The sequence below is a fragment of the Dreissena polymorpha genome, chromosome 3 (assembly GCF_020536995.1).
Source record: "Dreissena polymorpha isolate Duluth1 chromosome 3, UMN_Dpol_1.0, whole genome shotgun sequence".
NCBI classification, from domain to species: domain Eukaryota; kingdom Metazoa; phylum Mollusca; class Bivalvia; order Myida; family Dreissenidae; genus Dreissena; species Dreissena polymorpha.
Genome location: NC_068357.1, coordinates 14,881,640 through 14,900,953, shown reverse-complemented (window position 1 = coordinate 14,900,953; position 19,314 = coordinate 14,881,640). Strand labels below are relative to the sequence as shown.

The window sequence follows — 19,314 nt, the reverse complement described above, 5'->3', positions numbered from 1 at the left end:
AGTAATGGACGATGGTGTCATTTTAAGAGTCATTTACTGGGGCCATAGTCGACTTGCAGTAATGAACGATGGTCTTATTTTAAGAATCATATACTGTGGCCATAGTCGACTTCCAGTAATGAACAATTATTTCATTTTAAGTGTCATATACTGTGGCCATAGTCAACTTTCAGTAATGAACGATGGTGTCATTTTAAGAGACATTTACTGTGGCCATAGTCGACTTGCAGTAATGAACGATGGTGTCATTTTAAGAGTCATTTACTGTGGCCATAGTCGACTTGCAGTAATGAGCAGTAGTGACATTTTAAGAGTCATTTACTGTGGCCACAGTCGACTGCCAGTAATGAACGGTGGTGTCATTTTAAGAGTCATTTACTGTGGCCATAGTCGAATTGAAGTAATGAACGATGGTGTCATTTTAAGAGTCATTTACTGTGGCCATAGTCGACTTGCAGTAATGAACGATGGTTTCATTTTAAGAGTCATTTACTGTGGCCATAGTCGACTTGCAGTAATGAGCAGTGGTGACATTTTAATAATCATTTACTGTGGCCATAGTCGACTGCCAGTAATGAACGGTGGTGTCATTTTATGAGTCATTTACTGTGGCCATAGTCGAATTGAAGTAATGAACGATGGTGTCATTTTAAGAGTCATTTACTTTGGCCATAGTCGACTTGCAGTAATGAACGATGGTCTTATTTTAAGAGTCATTTACTGTGACCATAGTCGACTTTCAGTAATGAACGATGGTGTTATTATAAGAGTCATTTACCGTGGCCATAGTCGATTTTTAGTAATGAACGATGGTGTCATTTTAAGAGTCATTTACTGTGGCCATAGTCAACCTTTAGAAATAAACGATGGTGTCATTTTAAGAGTCATTTACTGTGGCCATAGTCGACTTGCAGTAATGAACGATGGTGTCATTTTAAGAGTCATTTACTGTGGCCATAGTCGACTTGTAGTAATGAACGATGGATGTCATTTTAAGAGTCATTTACTGTGGTCATTGTCGATTTGTAGTAATTAACGATGGGTGTCATTTTAAGAGTCATTTACTGTGGCCATAGTCGACTTGCAGTAATGAACGATGGTGTCATTTTAAGAGTCATTTACTGTGGCCATAGTCGACTTTGAGTAATGAACGATGGTGTTATTTTAAGAGTCATTTACTGTGGCCATATTCGACTTGCAGTAATGAAAGATGGTCTCATTTTAAGAGCCATTTACTGTGGCCATAGTCGACTTTCAGAAATGAAAGATGGTGCGATTTTCAGTGTTATTTACTGTGGCCATATTCGACTTTTAGTAAAGACTATATACTATTTATAGTCAAGAACAATAATTCGATTTTAAAATAATCTTTAGTGGTAAAGGATGAGGTGTGCTAACGAATGCAATTTGAAATATTATTTTCTCACGCCGTTGTAGACTTCTAGAAGGAAAGAACTAAAAAAATAGACTTTTTGTTTTAAATGTATTAGTCCGTCGGTACCGTACATATTACGAACAAACGTATTCGCTTTTAAATGTAACTTAAATCTTTTGAACATCATGCACAAACTATTTAGCGTTGAACTGTTTTGCTGAATAAAAAAAAATGTTGCGTAATTTGGTGTTTCACTGCCTTTTTGCAGACAATGGAAAAGAGACATTTCAGACAATGGAAAAGAGACGTTCCCGAAACACTCTGGATCAGCAGACGATTTATTTCATAAATCAATCTCTGGGTTAATAGTCGCCATCTTTCGAACTACTTTCAAAAGTACAACAACAACAATAACAGTAGAAGACAATTTTAATTGTGAAAAGTTTAAAAATTGAGTACATGTGTCACGGTTGTTGAGTGGAATAGTGTTATTTTCAACTGTGTACGAAGCATGTGAACTGGTAGTGGAATAACCGAATTGTTGGTGGAAATGGAATTTAGAAATATATCTAATAATTCATCATCGTGTAGAATAATCATCAGCATCATTTCTGTGGAACATTGCACTATTCAAAATACAAGTGTTTCATAGATATGGTGCTTTTGACATAGTTCACTAACCATCAAGACTGAAATGATTCATGCACACAGGTAAAGTAAATAATTGAATTTGTGCAGAATGTTTATTTTTTACAAATTATTTAATTTGACCAATTTATTTTAGATTGATTGCACTGAAACTCAAAGTCTAAAGCTTAGTAAGACACTTAAGCCAGTTTTCTGAGAAAAAACAATACTTGTTCAGAGTATAGCAGGCTCATGCGGCCTCTGGTTTATTTATTTGGCCTCGGTCTTTAACCTGGGTCGCTTTGATTTCTGGTGTTTAGCCCCCATATCAACAAGGCTCTCGACCCTATATGTAGTTATTCATATTGTTTAAAGATTTTGAGAACCCTCACTCGGTGCCAGTGGGGATAAAACAGGGACCTTCTTATAGCTAGATGAATGCATCAAATATGCCAGCAACACTTTATAATCAATAACTTTATAATTGATGATTCTGTTCTTTTAACTACATTACTAATTTAACAAAACAATGTGAAACACATTTTTATGCCCCCAAAGGAGGGCATATAGTGATCGCACTGTCCGTCTGTCTATCCGTCACACTTTGCATTTAGGTTTCGAAAAAATGCTCATAACTTCTATGTCGCTTCAGATGTAACATTCATATTTGGTATGCATGTGTATATGGACAAGGCCTTCCCATACACACACACATTTTTACCCCTTTGACCTTGAACTTAGGGTCGGCTTTTAGGTTTTGAAAAATGCTCATAACTTCTATTAAAGCGTTTATCGGGGGCGTATGTCATCCTACAGAGACAGCTCTTGTTTTTGCTACTGTCCTCTGCACAAACCATGATATATCTGCATATATGCATCCAACCAAATCAGTAAAACTATTTGTCACTTAATTACAGTAAACTTATTGCATGTTAACTTTTCACCAATATATATATATACATGTATATATAATTATATATAACAGATCTTGAAAAAAACTCACATCAAACTTCAAATTGTTTTAGTAAATTATAGGCTTTAATTGGTATTGTGACATTGACACCACTCATGCATGCCACTATACAATTATACAACTATGGAGCACATTATTTATGAGAAATTCCAATACATCAACATATCGTCTCAGATTTAAGGCAGATAATCTAGTGCTTTTTTGCTGCCATTTTTACTATAACACATTTTTTCATTTTATGTTATGATGCATTGATCTTGTTTCTAAATTAACCAAGCAATCATGTTAAACTTTTGAAGAAAGATGTTGTCTGATAAATATAGAAAATATAATCACTACAAAGTGAACAAAATTCAGTTGAATACTGTGACCAACAAAGATTTGCCAAAGAGCAATTCAGATCATGATTTAAATTAAATACAAGTAATATGAAAGTCTGCCTATTGGATCCCAGTTAAGACTTATTTGTCAAATCTGCACATTAATTTTCCCTTAGCCATGTAGAATTGGGGACTAAATACCATCAAGTCATGTAAAAAGGAGCAGGGTATAGCACGCTGCTATTGATCTCTTGAGCTTTCACATGAATTTTACGGGTTATTTTCATACAACAAATGATACTATGTAGTGTAATGATAAAGCATTATGAGCACAAATTATATCTCTTACTAGTGGTGCAAAAATCATTTAAGTGTCACATTTCAAAAGAAAATTTATATAAAAAGGTATTACTAATTGTTAAAACGTTATAAAAGGTTATTTCAATTCACTAAAGCATTTAATTACAAGAACAAGTGCATTTTATGTCCATTACAATACATGTAACAGTATTGGCATTGTATTTATCTGCATTTGATGTGCATTTAATACACTTAAAAATGCAGACAAGACACACTTCTAACAGAAACAAATGTATTTTTTTCTGCATTTTTCCAGCATTAATACTCTTCAAGTGTATTTTTTATCATCCCAAATACACTTTACCAGGAAAAAAGTATGTTAAAATGCATTTTTAGTTTGTTTTAAGTATATTTTCAAATGCATTAAGACACTCTTTTCTTTTGCAAAAAATGTTGAACAAAAACTTGAAAATATTTAATATACTAAAGTGTAGTAATAATTTAAGTTTTGTATGAGCATCAAAAACAGTGTCAAATTCATACCAGTGCCTATTTAGTAGCAGTAGGCCTTATATGGTCTACTTGTGGTAGAAATAATGCATTTTGTATAATACAACAATAATTAAAAAATATAGCTGCCCATACAGTTCAATACAATGTTCAATTAACTACACTATGCAAAGTTGAAATATGACATCAAGCTTGGAATAATCTTTTCAATAATGAATAATATGCTGTTTTAATTTATAAGTGAAATAAACACTTGCATATAAAAACTGATTTTAAATCAAAACTAAATGTTTAATTTGATTTTTAGCTCCACTGGCTAAAGGTCCTGTGTCCATCGTGCATCCATGCATAAACTTTTCCTTTAAACATCTTCTCCTAAACTACTGGTCCAATTCTGATGAAATTTCTTAGGAATGTTCCTGGGGTGTACCTCTTTCAAATTTGTTCAAATTATGCCCCTGGGGTCAAATTTGACTCTGCCCTGGGGGTCACAAAATTTAAAATTTGCTTAAATAAGGCATATTTTGTGAAAACTTTCAAAATCTCCCGTCCATAACCATTGGGCCTAGGGCTATCAAATTTGGTATGTAGAGACATCTAATAGTCCTCTACCAAATTGTTCAAATTATACCCCTGGGGTCAAATTTGACCCTGCCCCGGGGGTCACAAAATTGAACATATGCTTATATAGGGTATATTTTGTAAAAACTTTACAAATCTTCTCGTCCATAACCATTGGGACTAGGGCTACCAAATTTGGTATGTAGTGGCATCTTATAGTCCTCTACCAAGTTTGTTCAAATTATGCCCCTGGGGTCAAGTTTGACCCTGCCCCGAGGGTCACAAAATTGAACATATGCTTATATAAGGCCTATTTTGTGAAAACTTCAAAAAATTTCTTGTCACTAACAATCCGGCCAAGGGCTATCAAATTTGGTATATAGTGACATCTAATAGTCCTCCACCAAATTTGTTCAAATTTAATCCCTAGGGTCAAATTTGACCCTGCCCCATGGGTCACAAAATTGAACATATGCTTATATTATGCCTATTTTGTGATAACTTAAAAAAAATCTTGTCCATAACCATTAGGCCTAGGGCTACACAATTTGGTATGTAGTGACATTGTATAGTCCTCTACTTAGTTTGTTCAAATTATGCCCCAGGGTTCAAATTTGACCCTGCCCCGGGGGCCACAAAATCAATTATTTGCTTATATAGTGCCTATTTTGTGAAAATTTTAAAACTCTTCTTGTCCTTAACCATAAGGCATAGGGCTACCAAATTTGGTACGTAGTGACATGTTATAGTTATCTGCCAAGTTTGTTCAAATTATGCCCCTTGGGTCAAATTTGACCCTGCCCGGGGTCACAAAACTGAACATACGCTTATATGGGGCCTATTTTGTGAAAACTTTAAAAATCTTGTTGTCCATAACCATTGGGCCTAGGGCTACCAAATTTGGTATGTAGTGACATCTAATAAACCTCTACCAAATTTGTTCAAATAATGCCTCTTGGGTCAACTTTGACCCTGCCCCGGGGGGTCACAAAATTGAATAAATGCTTTTAAAGCGCCTATTTTGTGAAATCTTTAAAAATCTTCTTGTCGAAAACCATTTGGACTATGGCTACCAAATTTGGTATGCAGTAACATCTTTTAGTCCTCTACCAAGTTTGTTCAAATTATGCCCTTTGGGTCAAATTTGATCCTGACCCGCATGTCACAAAATTTAACATTATATACGCTTATATCTTGCTTTTTTTTGTGAAAACTTTAAAAATATTCTTGTCCTTAACTCTAGGACCTAGGGCTACCACATTTTGTATGTAGTGAGATATAGTAGTCCTCTACAAAGTTTTCTCAAATTATGCCCCTGGGGTTAAATTTGACCCAGCCCAGAAGGTCACAAAAGTGTACATGTGCTTAAATAGGGCCTATATTTAAGTATTTGCACATGCAGAGAAATTTGTTTCAGCTTTTTTTCAGCAGTGGAGTGATACAGGGCCATCATGGCCCTCTTGTTTAAATACTCAAAAAATGAAACCGTGTTCATGCTTGCATGAACACAGTTTATAAATGCTGTCAGAATTATAAAATATGCAATTACTATAAATACAAATGCAAGGGAAAAGTGCTTTTTGTACTAAAAAATTCCAATGAATATTACAATACTACATTCTGAATACTTTAGTATGTAATTAACAGTTTTTGTCTGAGAAAATCACTAAATTTTATATATTTATTCAAATTCACATAAATCATATTTCAAAAACACACCATTACTTCAAATCCTTTCACACAATACTGAAAAAAAAGCACAGTTTCTGATTGTTATTGATTCTTTATTAATTTATACATGTACCATTTTTTAATCTTGATGCATCCTCAATTGTATAATGCACATCTTAATCTGTTTTAACAATTACAATATTAAGATTAAGGCTGACTCAGTAAAATAATAATCCATGATTTCTGCAGTACTTGCAGACAAAATAGGAATACTGCTGTGATATTATCTATCTATCTAATGGGATATTAATTTGGCTTCAATAGAAAAAAATCAAATATACACATGTATAAAATGTGTATGTATATATGAGTTAAACTTAAATTGATTGACCATCGATAAAAAGATATTATAATATATGTATGTATATATATATCCTTGTTAAACTAAAAATTAAAGGGATCTTTTCACGCTTTGGTAAATTGACAAAATTGAAAAAAGTTGTTTCAGATTCGTAAGTTTTCGTTTTAGTTATGATATTTGTGAGGAAACAGTAATACTGAACATTAACCATGCTCTAATATAGCCATTATATGCATCTTTTGACGATTTTAAAACCTAAAAATTATAAAGCGTTGCAACGCGAAACGATTGAATAAATTGGAGAGTTCTGTTTTTGTCGTTAAATTTTGTGAAACTACGAAGATTGCTTATATAAGGTATAAAATACGTCAGGAATGTGTACTCGGCGGAATAGCTCAGTAGGCTAAAGCGTTTTTACTTCAGGACTGTGGCAGGTCTCCAGGGGTCACTGGTTCGAAACCTGCTCCGGGCAATGTTCTTTTCCTTTCTTTAATTTTTTTCTTGATTTTTTACTGGAGCTTTTATGATCCAATGTTTACATTTATCAATATAAAGCATTTAATGAATAAGTTAAAAAAATGCCAAAATCTGTGAAAAGGCCCCTTTAAATATGTATGTTTCTATTACATCATTTAGGACTTTTATTTTCAGACAAAGTAGAGTGAAGCTTAAAACAGTATCCAATTGTAACAGTCAATTTTTGGAAAATCAACCTTATAATTATTTTCTGTGTTGACCAATGTCATAATTGGTATAAAATGTATATTGAAATGGAAGTTTTCTTTATTTTGAATGATAACATTTGCTTGGTCAGCCATAATTGTCACAATCAAGTGGTCTTTTTACACTGTAGTTTTCTCACTGACTATGGGTTTGAGCACGAAATTAATGCACGTTTCTGATCTTATTGCCTGTATCTAGTTGTAATTACCATGATATTGATAAAATTAAAACGTTTTTTCATAAATTAACATTACATGTTTTATTTTCATCATTTAGGGAATATATAATTGTATCATTATCATCATTAAATATTCTGAAAATGATCTAAATTATCATGATTACTTTAAAGTATAATTTTTAAATTTTACTCATTATTTTTAATGAATTTGCACATTTGCTTGATTCAAAATAAAATGTATTAATAAGGGTTTCAGTTGCTAGTTTTAACCCATTTTTAGTTCGATTAAATTTAAAGTACTAACTACGTACATGTATGTGAAATGCTCTTGGGTTCGTTTCCTGGGCCTAGAACCAGTACTTGGGTGTCTCTTGGAGATTTCTTAAGAATGCTCCCACACTGGGGATCAAACCATGACCTCCAGATCATTATGTGGACACCACATCCATTACACATCAGCGACCTTTAATTAGTAAATTACTTTAGTATTGCAGCATTATATAATGTAATGTTGCTACATATTTTTGGAAAATGATTAATGTGCAGTACTAAATAAATCTAAATGCATACAATTTTAATTGTGTATATTGTGTGATTATTAGTTACAAATTCCCTTTTTACAGGAATACTGGATTATGAAAGACTGATAAACATAAAATTGACAACTCATCTCCCCAATGATACTTTGTGTGGCTCATTCTCAGAACAAACCCATAGTCAGTGAGAAAACTACAGTGTAAAAAGACCACTTGATTGTGACAATTATGACTGACCAAGCAAATGTTATCATTTAAAATAAAGAAAACTTCCAGTTCAATATACATTTTATACCAATTATGACATTAGCCAACACAGAAAATAATTATAAGGTTGATTTTCCCAAAATTGACTGTTACAATTGGATACTGTTTTAAGCTTCACTCTACTTTGTCTGAAAATAAAAGTCCTAAATGATGTAATAGAAACATACATATTTAATTTTTAGTTTTACAAGGATATATATGTATATATACATATATTATAATATCTTTTTATCAATGGTCAATCAATTTAAGTTTAACTAATATAAACATACACATTTTATACATGTGTATGCTTTGATTTTTTTCTATTGAAGCCAAATTAATATCCCATTAGATAGATGGATAATATCACAGCAGTATTTCTAGTTTGTCTGCAAGTACTGCAGAAATCATGGATTATTATTTTACTGAGTCAGCCTTAATCTTTATATTATAATTGTTAAAACAGATTAAGATGTGCATTATACAATTGAGGATGGATCAAGATTAAAAAATGGTACATGTATAAATTAATAAAGAATCAATAACAATCAGAAACTGTGCATTTTTTTCAGTATTGTGTGAAATGATTTGAAGTTATTATGTGTTTTTGAAATATGATTTATGTGAATTTGAATAAATATATAAAATTTAGTGATTTTCTCAGACAAAACTGTTAATTACATATTAAAGTATTCAGAATGTATTATTGTAATATTCATTCGAATTTTTTAGTACAAAAAGCACTTTTCCCTGGCATTTGTATTTATAGTAATTGCATATTTTATAATTCTGACAGCAAATAATAAACTGTGTACATGCAAGCATGAACACGGTTTCATTTTTTGAGTATTTAAACAAGAGGGCCATGATGGCCCTGTATCGCTCCACTGCTGAAAAAAGGCTGAAACAAATTTCTCTGCATGTGCAAATACTTAAATATAGTCCCTATTTAAGCACATGTACACTTTTGTGACCTTCTGGGCTGGGTCAAATTTAACCCCAGGGGCATAATTTGAGCAAACTTTGTAGAGGACTACTATATCTCACTACATACAAAATGTGGTAGCCCTAGGTCCTAGAGTTAAGGACAAGAATATGTTTTCACAAAATAAGCAAGATATAAGCGTATATAATGTTCAATTTTGTGACATGCAGGTCAGGATCAAATTTGACCCAAAGGGCATAATTTGAACAAACTTGGTAGAGGACTATCAGATGTTACTGCATACCAAATTTGGTAGCCATAGTCCAAATGGTTTTCGACAAGAAGATTTTTAAAGATATCACAAAATAGGCGCTTTAAAAGCGTTTATTCAATTTTGTGACCCCCCGGGGCAGGGTCAAAGTTGACCCCAGAGGCATTATTTGAACAAATTTGGTAGAGGTTTATTAGATGTCACTACATACCAAATTTGATAGCCCTAGGCCCAATGGTTATGGACAACAAGATTTTTAAAGTTTTCACAAAATAGGCCCCATATAAGCGTATTTTCAGTTTTGTGACCCCGGGCAGGGTCAAATTTGACCCAAGGGGCATAATTTGAACAAATTTGGTAGAGAACTATAACATGTCACTACATACCAAATTTGCTAGCCCTATGCCTTATCGTTAAGGACAAGAAGAGTTTTAAAATTTTCACAAAATAGGCACTTTATAAGCGTATAATTGATTTTGTGGCCCCCTGGGCAGGGTCAAATTTGACCCCTGGGGCATAATTTGAACAAACTAAGTAGAGGACTATACAATGTCACTACATACCAAATTGTGTAGCCCTAGGCCTAATGGTTATGGACAAGATTTTTTTTAAGTTATCACAAAATAGGCATTATATAAGCATATGTTCAATTTTGTGACCCCCGGGGCAGGGTCAAATTTGACCCTAGGGATTAAATTTGAACAAATTTGGTAGAGGACTATTAGATGTCACTATATACCAAATTTGATAGCCTTAGGCCGGATTGTTATGGACAAGAATTTTTTTGAAGTTTTCACAAAATAGGCCTTATATAAGCATATGTTCAATTTTGTGACCCTCGGGGCAGAGTCAAACTTGACCCCAGGGGTATAATTTGAACAAATTTGGTAGAGGACTATTAGATGTCTCTACATACCAAATTTGATAGCCCTAGGCCCAATGGTTATGGACAGGAGATTTTGAAAGTTCTCACAAAATAGGCATTATTTAAGCAAATTTTCAATTTTGTGACCCCCAGGGCAGAGTCAAATTTGACCCCAGGGGCATAATTTGAACAAATTTGAAAGAGGTTTACCCCAGGAACATTCCTAAGAATTTTCATCAGAATTGGACCAGTAGTTTAGGAGAAGATGTTTAAAGGAAAAGTTTATGCATGGATGCACGATGGACACAGGACCTTTGGCCAGTGGAGCTAAACATCAAATTAAACATTTAGTTTTGATGTAAAATCAGTTTTTATATGCAAGTGTCTATTTCACTTATAAATTAAAACAGCATATTATTCATTATTGAAAAGATTATTCCAAGCTTGATGTCATATTTCAACTTTGCATAGTGTAGTTAATTGAACATTGTATTGAACTGTATGGGCAGCTATATTTTTTAATTTATGTATGTTGTATTATACAAAATGCATTATTTCTACCACAAGTAGACCATATAAGGCCTACTGCTACTAAATAGGCACTGGTATGAATTTGACACTGTTTTTGATGCTCATACAAAACTTAAATTATTACTACACTTTAGTATATTAAATATTTTCAAGTTTTTGTTCAACATTTTTTGCAAAAGAAAAGAGTGTCTTAATGCATTTGAAAATATACTTAAAACAAACTAAAAATGCATTTTAACATACCTTTTTCCTGGTAAAGTGTATTTGGGATGATAAAAAATACACTTGAAGAGTATTAATTCTGGAAAAATGCAGAAAAAAATACATTTGTTTCTGTTAGAAGTGTGTCTTGTCTGCATTTTTAAGTGTATTAAATGCACATCAAATGCAGATAAATACAATGCCAATACTGTTACATGTATTTTAATGGACATAAAATGCACTTGTTCTTGTAATTAAATGCTTTAGTGAATTGAAATAACCTTTTATAACGTTTTAACAATTAATAATACCTTTTTATATAAATTTTCTTTTGAAATGTGACACTTAAATGATTTTTGCACCACTAGTAAGAGATATAATTTGTGCTCATAATGCTTTATCATTACACTATATAATATCATTTGTTGTATGAAAATTACCCATAAAATTCATGTGAAAGCTCAAGAGATCAATAGCAGCGTGCTATACCCTGCTCCTTTTTACATGACTTGATGGTATTTAGTCCCCAATTCTACATGGCTAAGGGAAAATTAATGTGCAGATTTGACAAATAAGTTTTAACTGGGATCCAATAGGCAGACTTTCATATTACTTGTATTTAATTTAAATCATGATCTGAATTGCTCTTTGGCAAATCTTTGTTGGTCACAGTATTCAACTGAATTTTGTTCACTTTGTAGTGATTATATTTTCTATATTTATCAGACAACATCTTTCTTCAAAAGTTTAACATGATCGCTTGGTTAATTTAGAAACAAGATCAAGCATCATAACATAAAATGAAAAAATGTGTAATAGTAAAAATGGCAGCAAAAAAGCACTAGATTATCTGCCTTAAATCTGAGACGATATGTTGATGTATTGGAATTTCTCATAAATAATGTGTTCCATTGTTGTATAATTGTATAGTCGCATGCATGAGTGGTGTCAATGTCACAATACCAATTAAAGCCTATAATTTACTAAAACAATTTGAAGTTTGATGTGAGTTTTTTTCAAGATCTGTTATATATAATTATATATACATGTATATATATATTGTTGAAAAGTTAACATGCAATAAGTTTACTGTAATTAAGTGACAAATAGTTTTACTGATTTGGTTGTATGCATAATATGCAGATATATCATAGTTTGTGCAGAGGACAGTATCAAAAACAAGAGCTGTCTCCGTAGGATGACATACGCCCCCGATAAACGCTTTAATAGAATTTATAAGCATTTTTCAAAACCTAAAAGCCGACCCTAAGTTCAAGGTCAAAGGGCTTAAAATGTGTGTGTGTATGGGAAGGCCTTGTCCATATACACATGCATACCAAATATGAATGATATATTGGACAGTGCGATCACTATATTCCCTCCTTTGGGGTCATAAAAATGTGTTTCACATTGTTTTGGTAAATTAGTAATGTAGTTAAAAGAACAGAATCATCAATTATAAAGTTATTGATTATAAATTGTTGCTGGCATATTTGATGCATTTATCTAGCTATAAGAAGGTCCCTGTTTTATCCCCACTGGCACCGAGTGAGGGTTCTCAAAATCTTTAAACAATATGAATAACTACATATAGGGTCGAGAGCCTTGTTGATATGGGGGCTAAACACCTGAAATCAAAGCGACCCAGGTTAAAGGCCGAGGCCAAATAAATAAACCAGAGGCCGCATGAGCCTGCTATACTCTGAACAAGTATTGTTTCTTCTCAGAAAACTTGCTTAAGTGTCTTACTAAGCTTTAGACTTTGAGTTTCAGTGCAATCAATCTAAAATAAATTGGTCAAATTAAATAATAATTTGTAAAAAATAAACATTCTGCACAAATTCAATTATTTACTTTACCTGTGTGCATGAATCATTTCAGTCTTGATGGTAAGTGAACTATGTCAAAAGCACCATAGCTATGAAACACTTGTTTTTTGAATAGTGCAATGTTCCACAGAAATGATGCTGATGATTATTCTACACGATGATGAATTATTAGATATATTTCTAAATTCCATTTCCACCAACAATTCGGTTATTCCACTACCAGTTCACATGCTTCATACACAGATGAAAATAACACTATTTCACTCAACAACCATGACACATGTACTCAATTTTTCAACTTTTCGCAATTAAAATTGTCTTCTACTGTTATTGTTGTTGTTGTACTTTTGAAAGTAGTTCGAAAGATGGCGACCATTAACCCAGAGATTGATTTATGAAATAAATCGTCTGCTGATCCAGAGTGTCCATTTTGATGACGATGTTCTACGTTTCTAATCACGTGACCAATTAGTGGCATTTGATTGGTTTACTTTTAATGAAACGCAAAACAACATACAACTGTTAGCAATTTTTGTATTCTTTTTCTTTTAAATGTCTGCAAACGTGACGACGGTTGGGGTTTTTGGTTGTGTAATTTGAATGTATTGGATTACGGCGAAATGTGTAAAAAGAGTGTGACTAGTGTCCACTTTTCGATTATAATTTTATAAGAAGTTGACACTGGCTCGATGGACTGCCGACTGCGACAATCAAAGACACGGTTGATCAGCTGTACAAAGGCGTAAAACCTCTTGTATCTTGATCATTTTGGTGAGAAGTAAGTAAAATCCTTTCTTTCCGATTTCCTTGGTATCGGGGGCTTCCGCCCCCAAAAACCCCGCGTTTTGATGGACTAAATGAATAAACATAGCGGACGAATTTTGTTTATCATTTTCTTAGCAACGAAACGTGCACCTGCTGAAAAGTTTTCTGGAATATGCACCAACATGTTAAACCTGTTCAAACATGGTTACAAAATAGTCATCTGCCATATTTTGGATGGTGATTTTATGCATTTGTAACTAGCACATTAACCTTACACCGAACACAAAAACATGTATGTTTCCGGTTACACGCTTAAAACGGGTGCTGGAGGTTTCGGTAAATGACAAGTTCGGTAAATTGATTTATATAGTAAAAGCCGTGGAGGTTTCGGTAAATTGATTTTATAGAGGAGGTATACCTACAACGAGGTGTTAATGACACCTATTATCGGCTTACAATAACATTAGAGGCATTTATTTGCAAACTGTGGATTAATTTTGAGTTGAGTAATTAATGCTATGCCTAAGGTAAAGAATTAAGGGAAATGAATGAGCTACCTCTGAAAACCGAATTCTGTAAGGAAATTTTTGGTTAATTTTACGATTTAAATAACGCAATACTGTTGTTTTTTTAATTGGTGCTTTTATTTAAATAACATAATAGTAACATAATAGTAATAAGAAGTAATGATTTATGGCGGAATCAATGTAAGCTCTTCAATTAAGTTTAATGCTATTTTAAAAAGTTTCTTGTAAAATATGATTTAATAAAAATGATTTCATGTTGAATTTTATATGCATTTATATGTTTTATTATTTCTTTCTGGTTGAGAAAAACACAAGAAAAAAAAACAATATATAAAATTTAATACGTGTACGTAATTAATAAAAAGTAATATAATGATACGCGTTATGTTTTATAATTATGTTAAGTGCGCGTGCCATTGAACGTTGAGTTAAGCTAAGAGATACACATAATTGAAAACTGATAAAAATGACATCTAACACAACGCCAGCAGAATGAATACACTGTGTAATAGCAAGCTGCTGTGATGATCATTATCTTATCAACTTAATACACAGGACCTGGCTACTGTACTGGAACAATGGGTTTTACGGCCAAAATAACTGATATCATTTTTTGCCTAAACAAATCGGTTCAATAAAAAATAATAACTGATTTACTTTGTAATCCGTTTTATTTAGCAACAAGCAAAACATGGATGCAATATATATATTTGAATATTTCATGTCATTTAAAACAATAATGAGGGAGCAATCACATATTAATTAGATACATTTTTGACACACTACAATATTAATACGACACATTATTATCATTCAGATTTTCCGCATGCTGATTTAATTTAATTACATTTCTAATACAAATGAGATACATGTACGACACAATTCAATTTAATGTTACATTTCAACCATATCAGTCGTTCATCGTTCAAGACTCGTCGTCGTCGAGCATGTGGTTGACCGCTATGGATGGTCCCAGGGCATTGATGTGGCTGATGATCATTTCTTATTTGACAATGACCATTATAATTTTATAATTACCCAATTACATAATAATGTTATTTTTACCACAAATAAACATCCTTTGATGTCACCACCAGTATTTTTGGTAAACATGATTAAAGAAGGAAAACGTTTGTTTATTTCACAGTTTGAAAGTTACTGGTCGTGTATGAAAAAACTCGGCCACCAGTGTTAAAGCATGTTCACGATCTAAACATACATATTTATTTATATAAGAAACAAACATATTTGATCTTAGTATTTTAAACCACCGAAACTTAACCATTAAATAAGCATGAGGTAGTTTGCAAACATAATGAATATGTTGCCCAGCTCTTGCCACGTGGAGGCCGGCTCTTGTAAGAGCCACATTATTATATTTTTTTTAACTGATACGCTTTAATTAAGGTTTTTATCAACTAATTGTTTAAAAACATATATAAAATACAAAACGATCATGATCTAAAGATAAACTTTTAATATATAATTTACCTCCATCGATTAGAATATCAATAGGTTGCAAGCCTGGATAATTAATAATAACACTTTGCAAACATCTCTAATTTGATAAAATCAAGTCCGTACATTTAAACAGATAAATTAATTAGTGCCAAACAACTCAATTAATGTTCATCAAAATTAATCCACAGTTTGCAAATAAATGCCCCTAATGTTATTGTAAGCCGATTATAGGTGTCATTAACACCTCGTTGTAGGTATACCTCCTCTATAAAATCAATTTACCGAAACCTCCACGGCTTTTACTATATAAATCAATTTACCGAACTTGTCATTTACCGAAACCTCCATACAATGAGGGTCAGTAAGTTTGGATATTTTTTTATATTTGGTTCGAAAATGTTCGGAATTTTTTGATGTTCGTACTCATATTGTACCAACACGATTCAAATAATTTAAATGAAAGTTACAAACAAAACAAATCAAGATATTACAGATACTGACCATCTTGTGATAATCAAGTACTGTTTCACACTGGAGGTTACCGCACAAAACAAATCAAGATATAACACATACTGACCTTCTTGTGATAATAAAGTACTGTTTCACACTGGAGGTTACGATTTCATTTAATAAAACACAGAAACATTTACATTTAAATGAATGCAGAGCTGTCAAGCTTCGCATCGAGGGAACGATTGGTTTTTATAATTAAATAATAAAAAAACTACCGGAAATTAAATCACAATAATTTGAAATAATGTTTAAAATGTATTAACATTTTATAACAAGTCTGGTTGTATTAGATATAAACATGACTCTGCCTTGTCATTGGATTTTTTCCCCTACCCTTAATTCCAAAATGGTGGAAGATAATGGCAGCTCTGCCTTCTTGTTAAAGCCACTACGCTTGAGCAGACGGCCATTTTCAAAGATAGCGGCGTGGTTTAAACTTCAGGCCTTTTAAGATCTACATAGGGACCAAATAGTGTCAAACAATATCGTTGTTGTCCACTCGCGATTTTTTTATAAAAGAATTGCAGTCACGGGTAAACTCTGACGGTCGATCGGTAACAGGAAATAAACATAATTTTTGTTAGGCCTTATACAATTAACTCTCCATTAAAACAGCTCGTAATGACTAATCTTAACCCTTTTACACTCCATTTTTAGCTCATCTGAGCACAACATACTCATGGTGAGCTATTGTGATCGCCATTTGTTTGTCGTGCATCATGCAGCGTCAACATTTACCTTGTTTACACTCTAGTGGCTACATTTATTGTCCATTCTTAATGAAACTTGTCTGTGGGTGTGTCTGTCCGAATATGCTGCGTCGCGTGAACCTCCAAAATGCTTGAGCTAAAGACATGCAACTTAACAGGAATATTGGTCAGCATGTTGTATATCCTTCAAGTCATGCACACCATTACTGACAGCTGTTGTCATTTTGCCATTAACTCAATATGTATGTAATCATGTTATACAGGATGAAGAAGAGCGTGACATCCTGGTAGGAAAGTCGAAAAGTCCGACAAAGATGAGATCAATTTACATACAGGATGCAACGGTGGACAGAGTAAAAGTGGCTTTGTGGAGAAACACCAACAAAGACGTCAGAACTGGGGATTACGTCAAAATCACTGATTTGACAATACACACTAACCAAACAAAGTACACAACTGAAACCAGCTTCAATTCTACCTACACAACTTCAGTTACTGTAAGTAAATATTGTGACTGCATACTTTAAGGATTTTTCAAATAATTTAGCTAAGATGCACTTATGGTGGGCAGAACACCATGACAAGTTGCCTATTTTTGTGCCCCCCCCCCCCCCAAAAAGAAAAACCCTTGTCCGTCTGTTTGCTGTTCTTCTGTGCGTCTGAGTAAAGTTTGTGATATGCATATCTACACAAGTATAAGACCTTCACCCTTGAAACTTAATAAGATTATTGCTTAACACGTAAATTTGTGCACCTGTGGTTTTCCATTTGCTTTCAATATCTTAAAGCAGAGTAATGGCTCTCAACTTAGTAAAATTATACTTTAAAAAAGTTTGCGCATATCTATTAAAGTATAAGACCTACAGTCTTGACACTTCAAGAAAGAAAAGACCTACAGTCACTGTCTTGAATCTTTTTAGCATTATTGCTCACTATGTGAAGTTGTGCATCTAAGTTTTTTTATGCCCCCCTTCGAAGAAGAGGGGGTATATTGCTTTGCTCATGTCGGTCGGTCTGTCGGTCCGTCCACCAGGTGGTTGTCAGACGATAACTCAAGAACGCTTGGGCCTAGGATCATGAAACTTCATAGGTACATTGATCATGACTCGCAGATGACCCCTATTGATTTTGAGGTCACTAGGTCAAAGGTCAAGGTCACGGTGACCCGAAATAGTAAAATGGTTTCCGGATGATAACTCAAAAACGCGTAGGCCTAGGATCATGAAACTTGAAAGGTAGATTGATCATGACTCGCAGATGACCCCTATTGATTTTCAGGTCACCAGGTCACCGGTCAAGGTCCGGTCACCCAAAATAGTAAAATGCTTTCCAGATGATAACTCAAGAACGCTTATGCATAGAATCATGAAACTTCGTAGGTAGATTGATAATGGCTGGCAGATGACCCCTATTGATTTTCAGGTCACTAGGTCAAAGGTCACGGTGACCTGAAATAGTAAAATGATTTTCAAATGATATCTCAAGAACGCTTATGCCTAGGATCATGAAACTTCATAGGTACATTGATCATGACTCGCAGATGACCCTTATTGATTTTCAGGTCACTAGGTCAAAGGTCAAGGTCACGGTGACCCGAATAGTAAAATGGTTTCCAAATGATAACTGAAGAACGCTTATTCCTAGGATCATGAAACTTCATAGGTAGATAGATCATGACATGCAGATGACCCCTATTGATTTTTAGGTCACTAGTTCAAAGGTCAAGGTGACCCGAAATAGTAAAATTGTTTCCGAATGATAACTCAAGAACGCTTATGGTTAGGATTAATGTCTGATGCTGCCTTATCCCTGAAAGGTAATGTTTGTATTGCCATATGAAGTAATTCCTTATTTTTCCAGAAAGTCGAACAACCAACTGTACATGTGACGGTTACAGTAATAGGTGCCTGTGTACAAGATGACGTTACAGAACTTCTCCTCAGTGATGACTCTGTGAGGGCAATACCTTCACAATTATTAATGGCTGCCCTTCCACAAGAACTTGATGAAGACTTGGATCCAGAATCTTTCTTTGCAGAGAGAAAAACAAACTTAAGGCTGCAATTAAAAGGATCAGAAGTACTTTCAGTGATACTTCAGTAAACTGTTATACATATACATGACATTATTCAGCATTCCTAGTTTACCTTGTTTTTCATAGTGTTTTTTTTATATAAATCTACTACTTTTTCATACATTTTACAACAAGCTCCTACTTCTCCTAGTTATGCCCCTCTTCGAAGAAGGGGGATATTGCTTTGCACATGCTAGTGTGTTGGTCTGTCTGTCCGTCCACCACATGATTGTCTGATGATAACTCAAGAACGCTTAG

General features: G+C 33.5%; 2 protein-coding genes across 6 annotated transcripts in view; both read left to right on the top strand.

Moving 5' to 3' along the window:
- LOC127873084 (uncharacterized) overlaps positions 1 to 19,314 on the top strand; it is a 344,149-nt gene that overhangs the window by 39,340 nt on the left and 285,495 nt on the right. The window lies entirely within an intron of this gene.
- Positions 13,505 to 19,192, top strand: LOC127873087 (uncharacterized). Of its 2 annotated transcripts, none has more exons than XR_008045956.1 (3): positions 13,505 to 13,784; positions 17,246 to 17,479; positions 18,843 to 19,192. XR_008045956.1 is itself a non-coding variant. In XM_052416705.1 (3 exons), exons 1-3 carry the CDS (start codon positions 17,110 to 17,112, stop codon positions 19,083 to 19,085), a joined length of 516 nt encoding a protein of 171 aa, XP_052272665.1. In that variant the 5' UTR covers positions 16,665 to 17,109; the 3' UTR covers positions 19,086 to 19,192. The 2 variants fall into 2 exon arrangements, 1 of the variants encoding a protein (XP_052272665.1); XM_052416705.1 differs by lacking the exon at positions 13,505 to 13,784 and adding an exon at positions 16,665 to 17,148.

Excerpts from the sequence above, each read along its gene's own strand:
- LOC127873087 (XM_052416705.1), top strand. The coding sequence starts at position 17,110 with ATGCTTGAGCTAAAGACATGCAACTTAACAGGAATATTG. Across the intron at positions 17,149-17,245 it reads GCAACTTAACAGGAATATTG|GATGAAGAAGAGCGTGACAT; the intron begins GTCAGCATGTTG and ends CATGTTATACAG. Across the intron at positions 17,480-18,842 it reads CCTACACAACTTCAGTTACT|AAAGTCGAACAACCAACTGT; the intron begins GTAAGTAAATAT and ends TTATTTTTCCAG.